The 17,749-nt window shown below is 35.0% G+C and overlaps 1 protein-coding gene across 1 annotated transcript in view; it reads right to left on the bottom strand.

The window, feature by feature from the left end:
• The window catches only part of LOC150107817 (sodium-dependent dopamine transporter-like), a 361,184-nt gene that overhangs the window by 29,141 nt on the left and 314,294 nt on the right, over window positions 1–17,749 (bottom strand). Inside the window, exon 10 of the mRNA XM_090392068.1 lies at window positions 10,749–10,849. Coding sequence (XP_090248194.1) covers window positions 10,749–10,849 — 101 coding nt within the window. The remainder of the gene's footprint in view (window positions 1–10,748; window positions 10,850–17,749) is intronic.

Below are 17,749 nucleotides of genomic sequence, written 5' to 3'. Positions count from 1 at the left end.
GTGCGCACTATTGTCCATGAAGATTTGGGAAAGCGGAAGATCTGTTCCCATCTGTTCCCGCACAAGCTGACAGACGAAGAGAAATCAAAACGGATGGAAACCTCTGGAGATTTCATTACCATGTGTGACCAGGATCCATCCTTTCTGCGAACCATTGTCACAGGAGATGAGACCTGGTGCTACCAGTTCGAGCGTCATGAAAGGTGCACGTTTTGCAGATGTGACGGCAATCCAAGAGCGTGTGATAGCGGTTCTGCGATCGATTCCTAAAGAGACCTTTGCTGACAGTTTCCAGCTTTATGAAAGTTGCCAAAAGTGTGAAGGATGGCAATTGTTTTGAAGGCCAATAAAGGTAATTTGTTTGTTTTCTGATACCATTCACCAAACTTTTTAGGCACACCACGTATATATATATATATATATATATATATATATATATGTAATTAATTTTTTAACTTGAGGATACTGTATATTAGGGTTACCAAGTAATTTTATAAGATTGGTTATTTAACTCCTAATCCCAAGTATGCAAACAATTAAGTTTGTGCCTGAGACATAGTTCAAGTCTAAAGATGGTACAACACCAGGGCAACTCATTGTACAGGTGGGTAAAGCTCTGATCACTATTCTTAGTATTTTCCCATAATGTAAAGCACATCTCACTAAAAGATGTATACTGCAATACATTATGGGTGGGGTCACTACCCAGACCAGTTTTAACCTTTTTTGAGGTCTCCTCAGTGAGTAGCTAGACCCTAAATACCAAGGTTTAGTAATACAGAGCCTTATCAACTTTATCTATAGAATTGCTACAAGGTGTTTTAGGGTCTAGCTACTCACTGAGGAGACCTCAAAAAAGGTTGAAACCGGTCTGGGTAGTGACCCCACCCATAATGTATTGCAGCATACATCTTTTAGTGAGATGTGCTTTACATTATGGGAAAATACTAAGAATAGTGATCAGAGCTTTACCCACCTTTACAATGAGTTGCCCTGGTGTTGTACCATCTTTAGACTTGGACTATGTTTCAGGCGCAAACTTAATTGTTTGCATACTTGGGATCAGGAGTTAAATAACCAAGCTTATAAAATTACTTGGTAACCCTAATATACAGTATCCCCAAGTTAAAAAATTAATTACATCTATATCTCCTCCAGAGATTCTTATTAAAATTAAAAACACCTTGTAGCAACTTCTATAGGTAAAGTTGATAAGGCTCTGTATTACTAAACCTTGGTATTTAGGGTCTAGCTACTCACTGAGGAGACCTCAAAAAAGGTTGAAACCGGTCTGGTTAGTGACCCCCCACCCATAATGTATTGTAGTATACATCTTTTAATGAGATGAGTTTTACTCACCTTTACAATGAGTTGCCCTGGTGTTGTACCATCTTTAGACTTGAACTATGTTTCAGGCGCAAACTTAATTGTTTGCATACTTGGGATTAGGAGTTAAATAACCAAGCTTATAAAATTACTTGGTAACCCTAACAAATATATATATATACAGTGCTTTTTTTCTGGCATAATGCACTGGAACGGCGTTCTGGCACCTATTTTTTTTTTTAACAGTTTTTTCAATTTTTCAAAAGTAATTTTTGAAACAATGTTCGTGCGTACTTAACACGTACACGAGTGTTACCAGGCGTCGCCTGGTAACACACTTGCGCACACCATTAGCATCTATGTTTGTGACTGTATGGACGTGTGATTGACAACATGCGAAAGATTTTTGGTAAAACACTTATCTAAAAAATATCTTTATTGAATTGACGTAAATTTAACATCATTATTTTCATATTCTTTTAGCATTTTTTTTTTTTTACTTTTTAGTGTAAAAGTCTGACCCCAAGTTTGAAAATGAAAAAGATTTGTAATTACTTCTCAACCACCGGTGCCATTAATAAAAAGTCCAGAATAATAACAGACATGACATCAAAAAATATGGAAATAATGGTGCCAGTTGATGTTTTCGAATCATCTCAAGCTAATCTTGAGAAGCAAGGTCAAACTGAAAATGACTGGCCAAATTGCTGGACATTAGATCAAAAAAATGATTTTTGCTCGAAAAATGAATGGATGTATATTTGTAAAAAAAAACTTGGCTGTACGCCTTGCAGAAAAGTTAGAACTCTTGGAATTGAAACAAAGATGGGAATGAAATTTTCCAAAGAATGGACTAACAATGAGATTACATATTCTGGCAAAGATAGGAAGCTACAGATGAGCTCACTTCGAAAAAAATGTCGATCACAGAGAATCTGCTGCACACAAAACAGCATTAAAAATTGTTTCTGAAGCCGAATAAAAGACCCTCGAAAAGGTTTTTTTAATTATTATTATTATTATTATTATTCAGGCCTCCAAGGAGTCAAAAGACTCATCGACGGAGGTCCTTCCTAAGACATAAAGTCTGTCAAGACTCATCGAGGGGAGGTCCCCCCCCCCAAGAAACACTAAGTCTATCATACCACTCTTTAAACTCACTGACCGTTCTCGCTCCCACCACTCCATCAGGCAATGCACTCCACGGCTCAACCACCCTCCACACAAAGAAACCACTCCTTACCCTCTTGCTCATAGTTTCCTTTCGTAACTTCCAGGGATGGCCTCTTGTCATCACTCCTTCCCGCTGTTCAACCAAGCGAAAGAACTCCCCAGTGTCAACCCTGTAACCACTTCTCAACAGTTTAAAAGTCTCAATCATATCACCTCTCCGTCTTCTATCCACCAAACTCTGCAGTCCACATTCTCTCAGTCGATCCTCATAACTATCCTTGTACAGTCCTGAAACCATCTTTGTCATCCGTCTTTGTATCCTTTCCACAGTTAATTTATCCCCTTCAAATCCTGGGGACCAAATCTGAGAACAATAGTCCAAGTGTGGTCTGATCAGAGACTTATACAACGGAATGATAACCCTCTTATCTCTGCAGGTCAGTGTCCTTCTCATAATAGCAGCAATCCTCTGTGTTACCTTCACCACCTTTGCAATATGTCCCCTAAACTTCAGGTTTCTATCAATCATCAACCCCAGATCTCTTGTCTCCCCTGCTTCCTCCAGTATAACTCCTCCCATAGAGTATGCAGCATCCCATCGATGTTTCCCAAACCTCAAGACCTTACATTTTGCTGCATTAAACTGACACCCCCATTCATTTGCCCATCTATCTAGCTTATTTAAATCCTCTTGCAGGGCTACCACATCTGCACTATTACTAATAATCCTTCCCAGCTTCGCATCATCCGCAAACAACTGAATATCCCCCTGCAATCCACTGGCTATGTCATTGATATAAAGGTTAAACAATATAGGTCCTAGTACTGAGCCCTGTGGGACCCCACTTGTAACCCTCTGCCTCCTGGAAACTGCTCCACCATACACAACTCTCTGATACCTATCAGACAGCCAATCCTGAATCCAGTTGACCAATCTGACATCCAGACCCATGTGCTGCAACTTAAATATCAGCTTATCATGTGGCACCCCTGTCAAATGCCTTCGCCAAGTCTAAGAAAATTGCAGTATATGCCTTTCCCTCATCTAATGTTCTTGTAACTTTATTATAAAAGGCTAGCATATTGCTAAAACAAGAGCGTCCTTTCACAAATCCATGTTGATTCTCACAGATAACATTACCCTCATTTGCCCAATGCTGTATACGGTCCCTCACTACTTTCTCCAAGATCTTTACAACTACTGATGACACACAGACTGGCCTATAATTAGACACTTCCAGTCTGTTACTACCCTTATGCAATGGCACTATCTTACCTTCCTTCCATTCCCTGGGCACCTTTGCCAAAGCCAGACTTTCATTGAAAAGCCACGTTAAAGGCACTGTCAATTCCCTGGCACATTCTCTCAAAACTCGTGGTGAAATACCATCCAGTCCCACAGCTTTACTGATATCCAGAGTACTCAGTATCTGAAACATACTCTCCTCCTGTACCTCCAGACCTCGAACCAGTCCTATCCCTCTAGCATTAAAACTGACTCCTCTAGGATGAAATACTCCAATAAAGTGTTCATTGAACAATTCCACTATGTCCTCTGCATCAGTCACTCTATTCCCATTTTTATCCCACAATATCATTCTTCCACAGTCATTTCTCCTCCTACTGGCCACATAGCTAAAAAATTCCCTAGGATTTTCTTTGGATCTTAGGGCCAATCTCCTCTCAAAATTAAAATCATTATCTAGTGAAAAAGAAATAACCGCAAACATTTTTCGAACTGCATATAAAATAGCAAAGGAAAACTAATCATTCCATCATTTTGAAAGTGAAATTGATCTGCAAGAACTGAACAGAATTCAACAAATGCATGTATTAATATTGTGAATCATGTAAGTGAAGAAATGAGAAAAAAATGTGTTTAAAGAAATCGTTGAATCCAAAAATATAATTTCATTGATAATTGATGAATCAACAACAATAAGCAATAAAACCACTCTCATAGTGTATATTCGATGCTGTATCGAAGGTGTTGGAATTAATTCACCGATAAATTTATTTTTGGACTTGATTGAACTTGAAAATGTAACGGCAAAAAGTGTATTTGATCCCTTACTCCAATGTCTTAAAACTATTATGGGATGGCAGAAGATTATTTAAAAAAATATTTAGTTTCTCTAGCATGCGATGGCACTGCTGTAATGTTAGGGTGTAAAAGTGGAGTGAAAAAATTGCTGTTAGAAAAACACTTCACAAATCCTGAAATTTTCATGGAACACCTTGGTTATGTTGTAATGTATTAATTAATAATTAATTGTTAATTTAACTGATTATTTATTATTAATTAATAATTTTCATGAATGAATCACTATCTGTTGCATCACAAACACCTTCTATAAGAGATTTCTTAACACCAAAATTAAACAAAGTCCCTTGTCTCTTATTCATATTAAAATTAAAATCTGTAGGCCTATTACTTTTAAAAAATCATGGAACTATGGTTTCGAAACAAGCGCTTTCACCCTACAATACAAACTTGTGAAGAAAGTATTCAGTATTACTAGATCTTAGAACCGGATACAGACTACCTTGATCTTCAATTTCAGTGAAAAAATTTTCTTTATACTACCTTGCTGATTGGTCATTAGCATTTGCAACACAGATGTTATTTCGCTCAGTTTTGAGAACAGAGGATACGCCACACAATGTTGTAATCGGCTCGCAGGCAATTTTTATGACCGGTCATAAACAGCGGTATTCCCTTTCCCGAATGTTGAAAAGTTTCAATGTGTGAAAATTAACGATAATTCATGAATACTTCCACGTTTAAAAATACACGGCTTGGTCATCACTAACATTTGCTACACAGATATTATTTAGACGTTCTGGGTCTGAGCTTTTCGACATATTCCGAATGTTATTCTCCTCAGAATATTTCCACTATAACATATTTATTCATGAAAAATGCTTAGAATACTAAAATGACAAATTCCAGGAGACTTCTCATGGAACACTTATTCACCTTCCACAGAACACAGTTTGGGAAACACCTGGGGTAATCAATCCGTATTGTGGGATGAGTTGTTTATTATTACACGGCGGAAAATTAACTTCTTTTATGATCATTGTAGTTTTTAAAGTGTTAACTATTTTGCTTGTATAACAGTTTAAAAATTTTACCTATAAAGCATGTGATTTCGCGTGTTGTTGACTAATTCATTCATCGCCATTGTACATAATGAACAGCATGTTGCAGCACATTCTGGCATAACATGTAAGCAGTGAGTGTTCATGAAGTTTAATAAGTGTTTGTCTTTTTATTATCGAAAGTCTAAATTTTGCTAATTGTTATTTTAAAGATTTAATTTGGCCCAATGGAGAAAAAAAAAACACCAAAGAAAAGCAATTTCTTTGGAAATGAAAATTGTTAATTTTAGATCGCTTAGCAAAAGGAGAGGGATCTATGGCGATTGGTAAACATTTTAATTTAGGCGAATCTACTATAAGAGCAATTAAAAAGAATGAAGCCCACAAAGAAAATAAGTGCCAAATTATCATCGTACTCAAGAGATGCTTTATTAGAAAACACGGAATGAGTGCTCATAATTTGGATTGAAAAATTAACTCAAAGAAGAATTCCTATAAGTAATTCTTCTTTAATGTAAGCAGTGAGTGTTCATGAAGTTTAATAAGTGTTTGTCTTTTTATTATCGAAAGTCTAAATTTTGCTAATTGTTATTTTAAAGATTTAATTTGGCCCAATGGAGAAAAAAAAACACCAAAGAAAAGCAATTTCTTTGGAAATGAAAATTGTAATTTTAGATCGCTTAGCAAAAGGAGAGGGATCTACGGCGATTAGTAAACATTTTAATTTAGGCGAATCTACTATAAGAGCAATTAAAAAGAATGAAGCCACAAAGAAAATAAGTGCCAAATTATCATCGTACTCAAGAGATGCTTTATTAGAAAACACGGAATGAGCGCTCGTAATTTGGATTGAAAAATTAACTCAAAGAAGAATTCCTATAAGTGGTTATTTAATCAAACAGAAAGCTCTTCGGTTTTATGAACAGATGAAGCAATTGGAGCCATCTACTTACACTTCCCAGGCTGATAAAGAATTTTCAACTAGCAAAGGATGGTTAATCGGGTTTTTAAAAAGGAATGCACTTTATAACATGAAGATTACAGGCAAGGTTGCAGCAGCAGATGAAGAAGCAGCCAAAAATTATTGAAGATGATGGATATTGTCCCAATCAAGTGTTTAACGCTGATGAAACAGGATTGTTTTGGAAGAAAATGCTTAGTCGAACTTACATCGCAAAGTCTGAGAAAAAAGGAAGTGGGTTTAAAGCAAGAAAAAATTGAGTGACATTGTTACTTTGTAGCAATGCATCAGGAGATCGAATGTTGAAATCCCTCCTAGTAAATCGATTTCTAAGACCACATGCTCTAAAAGGCAAAGATCCAAAACAGCTGCCGGTACATTGGCTGGCTAATACCTGGATAGGGCCTGGATAACAACTGCTGTATTTACTGAATAGTTCAATAATTGCTTTGTACCAGAAGTGGAAACATATGTGAAGCAAAAAGCTCTACATTTTAAAGTTTTATTAATTGTTGACAATACACCAAGTCACCCGCATTTAGAACATCCAAATGTGCAGGTAGTGTTTTATCCATCCAATACAACAAGCATTATTCAGTCATTAGATCAAGGCATAATTGCTACTTTTAAAAAATATTATGTTAAGCACACTTTTCAATTTATATTGGATAAACTAGAAAATGAATCATTAACAGTAACTGACGTTTGGAAAAAATTTTCTATTTTGGACTGCTTAAATCACGTTGCATCTGCTGTCGCTGAAATAAGACCACAAACCTTAAATGCCTTAAAAGGAAAGCAGCTTGGCCTGGATGTGTTGCAAACAGCGCAACTGCAAACATCTACATTATCAGCTGAAATCATTACTTTGGCACATGAAATTGGCACGTGGAAAAGGTTTTCATACATTTGGCCAGAACGATGTAGATGAATTGCTTGTGAATAATGCCTTAAGTGACAATTATATTATTGAATATCGATTAACTTTAGATATTGTCGAAGATCCAGAAAACGATAGTGAAGCAGAAGAAAAACCTGTCTCCCCCTCACTGCAAATATAATTCGAGAAGATCTTGAACTGTGCAATAAATTGGAAAATCATTTTCTTGTTAATGACACAAATTCTGAACGAGCTTTTAAATTCCAATGTGAGCTGAAGAACTGCATGTCTGGATATCATGAGCTGTATAAAAAATTAGTGAAATCATCATCGCAAAGTTTAATCACTGATTACATTGTCAAAAGAAAAAAATTAGCACAGAACAAGGGTGAAGCTAATTCTGTTTGTGAAGAACCATTGCCTTTACCATACAGATCTGATGCGCTGACTATCTCTTCTGATGAAAGTGATTTTGCAACGGTTCGCAAACGTTGCCGAATATTGTCTAATAGCGATGATAATTCTGATGACAAAAAAAAATTGTTACTTTTCAATAAAATTAAATGAATAAAGCTTTAAAACAAACTTAGGCATTCTTATTTCCCTGAATTTTCATAAACTTTTTTTATGCGATTTTAGGCTTATTTTAATTCATTGCTTCGGTTTTATGCGGTTTTAGAAATGGAACATATATCCCTAATTTTTCAACATAGGTTTAGGCCTTTTTCGTGCGATTTTTTATATGCGGTTTTCTGTGGAACGTATCTACCACATAAAAAGAGACCCCACTGTATATATATATATTATTCCACATGCCTTTTTTAAAGAGGGCACCATGTTAGGACATTGATTCTCTTTTCAGTTACAATTTGAATTGTTTCCAATGATTTAGTTGATTACTGGATGTGTCGTGACGTGTTCTCTTGACGTTCGAATCCGCCATCTTGCTAAAAGTCACTTTCATAAAATAAAGGAAAACTAATTGCAAATTAATCACTGATCTAAGGGTAGAGAAATTTCTATTATACTGCGCCACTCTATCCTTAGATAAGTCTATATGAATTAGTAGGATCAATTCAAAATTAGTTAGCAGTCTTTTCATTCATTCTGGCCGAAGTATTTATTTTCTTTCTGGGATTCCCGCTAGATTCGAATTTTTGTGAACGGCGCAGTAAAAAGAAATTCAGGCAAACACAATATTTAAATTAACAAACAAAAAATTTAATATATGGTTATATAACAAATACTTGAATTCCACTTCTAAATATGACAACTCAGTTAAGTTAGTACATCAGGTCAAGTCATTCATATTAATTCAATCTTCCAAACTTTCACATACAAATTCACAGTTTCAGAATCACAAAGTTTCCTTACTCAATTTATTACGATAGAATTTCTTATTTAATCAGTTTCACACACTTCTCAGTCATGCTATAAGTTCAAAATATCGCAGGCACTAATAGTTGAAAATAATCTTTCAAACAATTCCTATCTCCAACTCTCAATCACGAAGGGTTTACACAGTTAAAGTTAACAATTCACTATGATAGACCTTACCGGAAATAGTTCCTAGAACATCTATTATGTTGTGAGCAAACTTCTGGAATTCACTTATCACACTTAAAGAATAAAAACACATTTACAAAACTTATCCGCAGTTATACTCAAAGCACTATCAATTACGCTTCAGAATTCTTGACATCAATTAGGGCACTTCAACTATCGTTATTACCACTCATAAATTAATTAAAACACTCTGAGGTTCTCTTTAGGGCAAATCGGAAATAAGCTGCAGTACTAGATCAGCTGGGTTTATTTAGAATTCTTCTTTGAATGTTCAGCTTTTTACTTTATCCGATTGTAGCTTTAAATTTCCTTCTATTACTACTGCTGATTTCAATTTCAGCTAACTATAAAATTCGTTACGTTCTTGCTCACTTATAAAAATTATTCACTTAACTCCTACCCTAAGAACCTTTTATTTACTTCTACTTCTCTAGTTTATCCCCTTGCTACTTTTTACTTCCAAAAATTCCGTTCTGACTCTCTTACTACGTATATATTTTCTTCTCTTATTTTGCCCACGTTCCCTTCACTCACGCTCATTTATTTCACGCGTCTCTATGACAACCGATAAACGTAAACATTCTCGCGAATGTTACATTAGGCTATACAACTACATTCAGTTATTACATAACGTTAAACTTTCACAAAAAAGAATAAATAGAATATTTGCATTTCAATAAGTGCGTAGTCAAATTACAAACACAAGTTCTTATAATATTGACATAGCAATAAATAAAATAACTTAATAATATTTAATACAGAACTTCTTTATCATTAACACTTTCTTTTGATTAAATAATTAAATAATTGATATAATTAAGGCAGTTATATGATATCAAATTACATTTATGTTATTTACAATAAATAATATTTACAACGCGGCCTCTGTGATGGAAAATCATGTTGGATTCTGAATCAAATAACATTTATTCTAATTTCTACATAATCAGAATCCAACAGATGCATGTCATAGTTATAATGTGTGCTCTGAAGATGCTGGGTAGAAAACCAGTGAAATATTAGTAATTTCAATAAATTCATTTTCATCTGTCTTAGCTAAACCATGAATCACTATTATGAATAATCAATGACACTTAAGCCTTTCTATATACATACGAATATTTGCTTCTTTCACTAAATTTCTGCTGAGCTTAGCTTAAATATCACTCCACAATGTCAAGCACAGTGAAAGATTTCAGCTTTACAGGACATAATGCATGCTCTCAGCAGAACTGTGTGATGAATACAGAGTAAACAATGGTATGAACAAGTTGAGAATAAGTTAGAAATAATTTTATTGAACAAAAGAAAGAAACATATGAAACCAAATGTAAAGAACTTGTAAAAGCAGTGGAATTACAATTTTCTGTGATATAATTTTGAATGAATTTACCTAAGGAATAAAATTCAATTGGAAATATTAGAATAAATTAAATAATGTTCTTTAATAATTCTGAAATGTTCTGAAATAATGTGAAAGGACTGTGAACCCAATTCTGAGTTTGTTTCTAGATCCAACTGCAAAAGTTTGAAACTGGAGTTAATTGTTTGCTGACTTTTCCTCTAAGTCATTTTGGGACAACAATTTTTAGCCCCCCCCCCAAATCGTTTTAGACCTTCTACTGAAACTAATTAGAGATAGTTTAATTTTAAATTAGCAATTCATTTCCTAAATATTATACATAAAATTAATCTATTTAAACAGATAACAAAATCTTAAAAGAACTAATATCTCACCATCAGGGTTAATGGCCCAAGGGCAACCCAACAAATTCGAAAATATATAGAAGGTACCTTTGCACTCATCTGAGAAATAACACTGGATAACTTGTTTGATCCTAAAATAAAATAACACATGCATACATACTTTTTATCTATTTAGTGTTAAAAATTGCATGATAACATTACAAATTTTGAACAAATCAAAAGTCAACATACAGAAAGAGAACCAATTTTCTTAAAATAATCATCATCACTATTTCCTGATATGTACCCTCAAGTACTGTATGGACATGAATTCTTGATTTTAACATTATCATAATAGATTTTAAGAATAAAAAATGTAGAGGAAAAATAATTAAAGTTCATTAAAAACTTTACAGGTTATATTCTTCTAGTGGTTATAACACTAGTGTCGTGACGGGTTCTCTTGAGGTTCGAATCCGCCATCTTGCTAAAAGTCACTTTCATAAAATAAAGGAAAACTAATTGCAAATTAATCACTGATCTAAGGGTAGAGAAATTTCTATTATACTGCGCCACTCTATCCTTAGATAAGTCTATATGAATTAGTAGGATTAACTCAAAATTAGTTAGCACTCTTTTCATTCATTCAGGCCGAAGTATTTATTTTCTTTCTGGGATTCCCGCTAGATTCGAATTTTTGTGAACAGTGCAGTAAAAAGAAATTCAGGCTAACACAATATTTAAATTAACAAACAAAACATTTAATATATGGTTATATAACAATTAAATAAATTCCACTTCTAAATATGACAAACCAGTCAAGTTAGCATATCAAGTCAAGTCATTCATATTAATCCAACCTTCCAAACTTTCACATACAAATTCACAGTTTCAGAATCACTAACTTCCTATACCCAACTTATCACAATAGAAATTCTTAATTAATCAGTTTCCTTATATCTCTCAACTACACTCTACGATTGACTCATAACAGGCACTAACCACGGCAGATATCATTTCAATGTCTATATTTTCAACTCTCAGCCTCGATGGTATGCTACAGTTAATGTTAGAAACAGCGCAACGGAACTAATACTTAAATCTTCATACACTGAAATAAACTAATATGACTGTCCTTACCAGAAATAATCTTCAGTACTTCCAATATTTTGTGAGCACACTTTCAAATTGTATTTATCACACTAGCGAGATACCAAATAACTAAAACATTACTAATTGCGCTTCAAAAACTCCAGATAACAACTATAAGGTACATTAATTATTCTTATTTTTCATTCATCAACTAGTTTAACTCTGTACAATTCCTTTTTTCGTAGTATAGAAATAAGTCGTAATTGTAGACTGACTGGATTTATTCAGAATTCTTCGTTGAATGTCCAGTTCTCTAATTATCCGATTACGGCAATAATTTCCTTTTATTACTACGGCTGATTTTGCTTTCAGCCAACTATAAGATTCACTTATAAAAAAAAATATCTACTCAACTCCTATCCTTAGGAATCTTTTAATTACTTCTACTTCTTTAGTTTACTTCCTTGCTACCTTATAGTTCCAAAGTTCCGTTCCGACTCCCTACTTACTACTACGTATCTATTTTTTCTTCTCCTCTACAAACGCTCCCTTCACACGCGCTCGTTTATTTCCATGCGTCTCTATGACAACCGATAGACGTAAACATTCTCGCGATTGTTACATTAGGCTATAAAACTACATTCAGTTATTACATAACGTTAACTTTCATGAAAAGAATAATATTTGCATTCCAATAAATGCGTAGTTAAATTACAAATATAAGTTCTTACAATATTGACAAAATAATAAATAAAACAGCTTAATAATATTTAATACAGAATCTATTTACCATTAAAACATTTCTTTGATTAAGCAATTAAATATTTGACATAATTAAGGTAGTTATATGATATCAATTACAATTTATGTTATTTACATCAAATAATATTTACAAATATAGTTCTTGTGACAGAAAGTCATGTTGGATTCTGAATCAAACAACATTTATTCTATTTTCTACATAATTAGAATCCAACACTAGCACTGTCAATAAAAAAGGACTACAAGATAAATAATTAACAGACAAATGTGAATTAATTATTTATATAATTGCTTTAAAATTGAAAGTGATCTCTGTTAATTTACAGCAGTTGGATATTAAAAAATAATTTTAAATGTTCATTTTTGGATATGAACATTTAAAATTTCGAAATGAAAGTGAATAGCAAAGAATCAAGTCTTATTGGCTGATGGAGAAAGTCTTCATGAAATTCTTTGCCTGCTTGGTTTGTTAAGTGGTCAAAGTACTTGCTCTCCAATAAACAGGCCATAGTTCATATCTCATCAAGCATCCGTGTATGTGAATGCCTTTAGGCATGAGATAAATTTCACTGCTTTGTATGAGACAACTGCCCCATTTTTTGAAGGCCTAAAGTGGATGGAAAAAGTCCCATGTTTCACGTCCAGAGCAGAGCTTCCAGATTATGTAAAGTAAATAAAAATAGTTTAAAAAATTTAATCAAATAAAAAATCTAAAGAAAAATGAAGAAAAAACAATAATAAAAAGATAAGGTATATCATATGTTGGTTGGGTTAGATGTGAATAAGGCTGTGGGAATGAATGACATATTATTATTATTATTATTATTATTATTATTATTACCACGGGCTACTCCAGGAGTCCTTAGACTCATCGAGGGAGGCCCTAAACATCATGTTCACACAGCTGTTCAACATTCTCACAGTATCTATCATACCTGACCTTGAACTCGCTCACTGTCATAGCACCCACAACAGACTCTGGCAGCTTATTCCACTCATTTACCACTCTAAAAGTAAAGAACCCAGCTCTAACACACCTGCTAACCATGCTCTTGCCCAGCTTCCATGGGTATCCCCTAGTTCTCCCACCACCAGTCCTGATCTCAAAAATATCATCTGAATTAATCCTATAGAATCCTTTTAGCAATTTGAATGTCTCAATCATATCTCCCCTTTTCCGCCTATCAACTAGTTTCTGCAACCCACAAATCTTCAACCTGTTCTCATATGGTTCATTCCATAGACCTGCTATCATCTTAGTCACTCGCCTCTGGATCCTCTCAACCTCCTCCCCATCAAGAAGGAACCGAGGTGACCAAATCTGGGCACAGTAGTCGAGATGAGGTCTTATCAGGGCTCGGTACAGAGGTACAATAACTTGTTTTTCTCTGCTCGTCAAGGTATTTTTCAACAACCAAGTGAGTTGATGAGCTGATTTAGCTACTTTCGCAATGTGCCCCCTAAACTTCATCTCCCTATCCACCAACACTCCCAAGTCCCTGTCCTCATCAATCTCTTGGAGTACAGTTCCACCAATGTGGTATACTGCTGCTAATCTTTTCACTCCGAAATGCATAACCTTACATTTTGTCACATTAAATTGAATCCATTCTCCTTAGTCCAGAACTCCAATCTATCTAAGTTATCTTGCAAGACTTTGACATCTTCTGCATTCACTATCGCCCTACCCAACTTTGCATCATCAGCGAACAAATGAACTGTCCCACTTAGACCCTTCCCTATATCATTAATGAACAGATTAAACAGCAGTGGTCCAAGAACAGAACCCTGTGGCACACCACTAGTCACTGGCCGTTTTTTGGACTCTACTCCTGAATAAACTACTCTTTGATATCGCTCCATCAACCACCCAGCTATCCATCTCACCAACCCTATATCCATTCCCATATGTTGTAGTTTACGGATTAGAATTCCATGTGGTATCCTGTCAAACGACTTTGCCAGGTCCAGCAGTATCACTGTAAACCCATATCACCATGTATGCTTAAGGAATGTGCACCACAGATGGTTATGCCCTTGACCTGGTTATTTAATGAAAGTCTTGCAGTGGGTAGGGCTCCTAAGCAGTGGAAAGAAGGCAAAATAGTACCACTCCACAAGCATGGTTCTAAGATAGAAGTCTCAAACTATAGGCCAGTCTGTATAACTGCAGTTGTGGTCAAGGTGTTGGAGAGATTGGTAAGGAATAGAATACAGAATTGGGTTGATGGACATAGCATTCTTTATGATGGTCAGCATGGATCTGTAAAGGGTAAGTCTTGTTTCAGTAATTTACTTGCATTTTATGATAAGGTGATGAGTGTGTTAGATAAGAGAGAATCATATACAGTGATAGATTTTGCAAAAGCTTTTGATAGATTACCCACATGATAAGTTGGTGTACAAGCTGCAGAGGATGGGAATAAACAGTATATTGGTTGGATGGATCAGAGATTGGCTCTCTGAACGATACTAGCAGGTTGTGTATGATGGAGCAGTGTCTCAACAAAGAAGGTAACCAGTGGCATGTCCCAGGGTTCTGTTCTTGGGCCCCTGCTGCTTAACTCATTTGTAAACAATATATCATGTGGACTGACTGGGGATTTTCAGTTATTTGCTGATGATGCAAAGTTGGGAAGAATTATAAATAGCACTGCTGATGCTGAATCCCTTCAGGAAGATTTGAATATCAATAAGTGCAAGGTGTTACATTTTGGAATGCAGAAATATAAGGCTGTGTACTATATCAATGGTGCTGTACTGCAGGAAGTGAATGAGATTAGAGATTTGGGAGTGATGGTAGACAGTAGACTAAAGTTTAGAGGGCATATTGCTAGTGTTGCAAAGGTTGCACATCGTAGTGCTGCTATGATAAGAATTACTCTAACATGCAAGGATAAGGAAGTGGTTGTGCCACTGTATAAGGCACTGGTCAGATCACAACTATTGTGCTCAGATCTGGTCACCTCATTTTCAATGTGATGTGGCGAAATTGGAGAGGGTCCAGAGACGAGTGACTAAGGCAATACAGTGGCACACTCAGGATTTAATCTTGGAGGGGGCCAAGCAGTCAGGATTTAACCTTGGAGGGGGGGGACCGAGTTGAGTAGACGATTTGCGAATACACACTATTCGCAATACACACTATTAGCGAATACACACTATTCGCAATACACACTATTAGCAATCACTGTAGATGCTCAGTCATAGGTCTGAGCATCTACAGTGACTATGACTGAGCATCTACAGTGATCGCTAATTCATAAGTAGTATAGAAATAGAAGACACGACACAACATAAACAAAAAAATTGAATTTTAATTAGGAAAAGATTTTTGGAAAATTTTCTAGAGTTTTTTCCTTTTCTTTGGGAGGGATGCCCGGGCCCCTTTCCCCCCCTCTGGATGCGCCACTGAGGCAATATCAGGAGTTTGGAATGCTGGCTATGGAGAGAGATAGAGAGGTTGAAGAGATGTGGATTGCAGAGTTTGGTAGATAGGAGGAAGAGAGGTGATATGATAGAGATGTTTAAGTTAATGAAACAATTTTATCAGATTAATCCAGAGGGGGGGTTATAAAAAGAGTAGAAGGTGAGAGGGGAAGAACCAGAGGTCATTCCTGGAAGTTATGTAGAAGCGTGGTGAAGAAGGGTGTGAGGAGTAGATTTTTTATATGCAGAATTTTCACTGAACGGAATGCATTGCCAGAATGTGTTGTTAATGCAAGGAATGTTAAGGACTTTAAGATTCTATATGATAAATATGTTGTCAGTTGAATGACCCTCCCACAATGAGTCTGTCGACTCCATGGAGGGTGTAATAATAATAATAAATAAAGAAAAATAATAAAAAAATCATCAAAGTCTTGATATATATCCCCAGGCAGCATGCAGGATATTATGGTAGTAATAGATGAAAAGTTTTCATCATTACCAACTTCCTATGGACAATTTTCCTCAAAATTAATCTGTTACCTTTCAGGACTCCAATATCATCATATCTTATATTTCAGTCTTCTAAAGCACTTCTTACTGAACCAATCTACCTAGATTTTGGTCTTCCTCCTGCCAAAACTTGTTTTGTTCTACCATTTTGTTTAAGTGATATATTCAGCTGATTTCTTACCATACCAGTTTTGCTAATTCTGTTGTTTATTTCTATATTGTTTGCCATCTTCACTAAACAAATGTGCCTCAACAGCTGAAATATTTTACTTATTTTATACATTCTTAATTCAGGATGCAGTTGATGTTTTCAGTGTTCCTGCCTATTTTCTTAGTCTGCTTTTTTTATAACTGATTTTCATACTAAATTGTTACAGAATTTACTCAGTTTTATCAGGAAATCCTGCAGAATTGTACTGGATTTATTTAAAAGTATATCTAAATCACTACATAAAGTACAGAGCTGTGTTGAATATCTCCAAGTTTTATATCAGGCCTAATGTCACTTTTTCCTTCTATAATGTGATCCAGATATATGATGAATAGCAGTAAAACAATGTGCATTTCTGTCTCACACCTAATTTAACATCAAATCACCTTCCTACCTCCTTCCATTCTAATTGCTGAATTTACAACTCAAATATAGACTATATACTGCTCGATCTACTGTACCATCCATACCTTATAATTGTAGCATTATCAACACCTCTACATATGGCAACTTGTCATATGACACTTAAGGTGAATATCTAATCCTGATAACAATCTCTATTTGGCCTGAATCCACCTTGTTGTTCTCCAGTTTCCCTCCTACAATATTTCTTTGCCTCATCTCAAGTATGACTACACAAAAAATAAATAAAAAGACAATAAAAATAAAGAATATAAAAAAATTAAAGAAAAATAACAAGCCTTAATTTTTCTGAAATAAGTTTTATGTTGCTCCTAATGTCAGATAATATAAAATTAGTAGAACTTAGTAGGTAAACCGTGGGACAGCTCAGTAATTTTTGCACTGTGCATTATCTGATGACAATCCTAACAAAATGGCTAGCCCTACCATCATGCCACTCCTGTATATACAGTCTGTCAAAAAAATGTATACACACTTTAACAGATGTCATTTATGGACTTTTTTAAAAGTTGGATTGAATTCCAGTAACAATGTGTAGTATGATGTTCTCTCAAAAGATGCTGTTACTCACATGAATACTAGCATCAACATGTGACCAGTAGGACAGTCAAACTCAAAACTC

The sequence above is a fragment of the Typopeltis vanoorti genome, chromosome 4, assembly GCF_054136105.1.
Source record: "Typopeltis vanoorti isolate ZY-2024b chromosome 4, IOZ_Tvanoo_1.0, whole genome shotgun sequence".
In the NCBI taxonomy this organism is placed as follows: Eukaryota; Metazoa; Arthropoda; class Arachnida; order Uropygi; family Thelyphonidae; genus Typopeltis; species Typopeltis vanoorti.
This window is presented reverse-complemented; position numbering and strand designations above follow the sequence as displayed.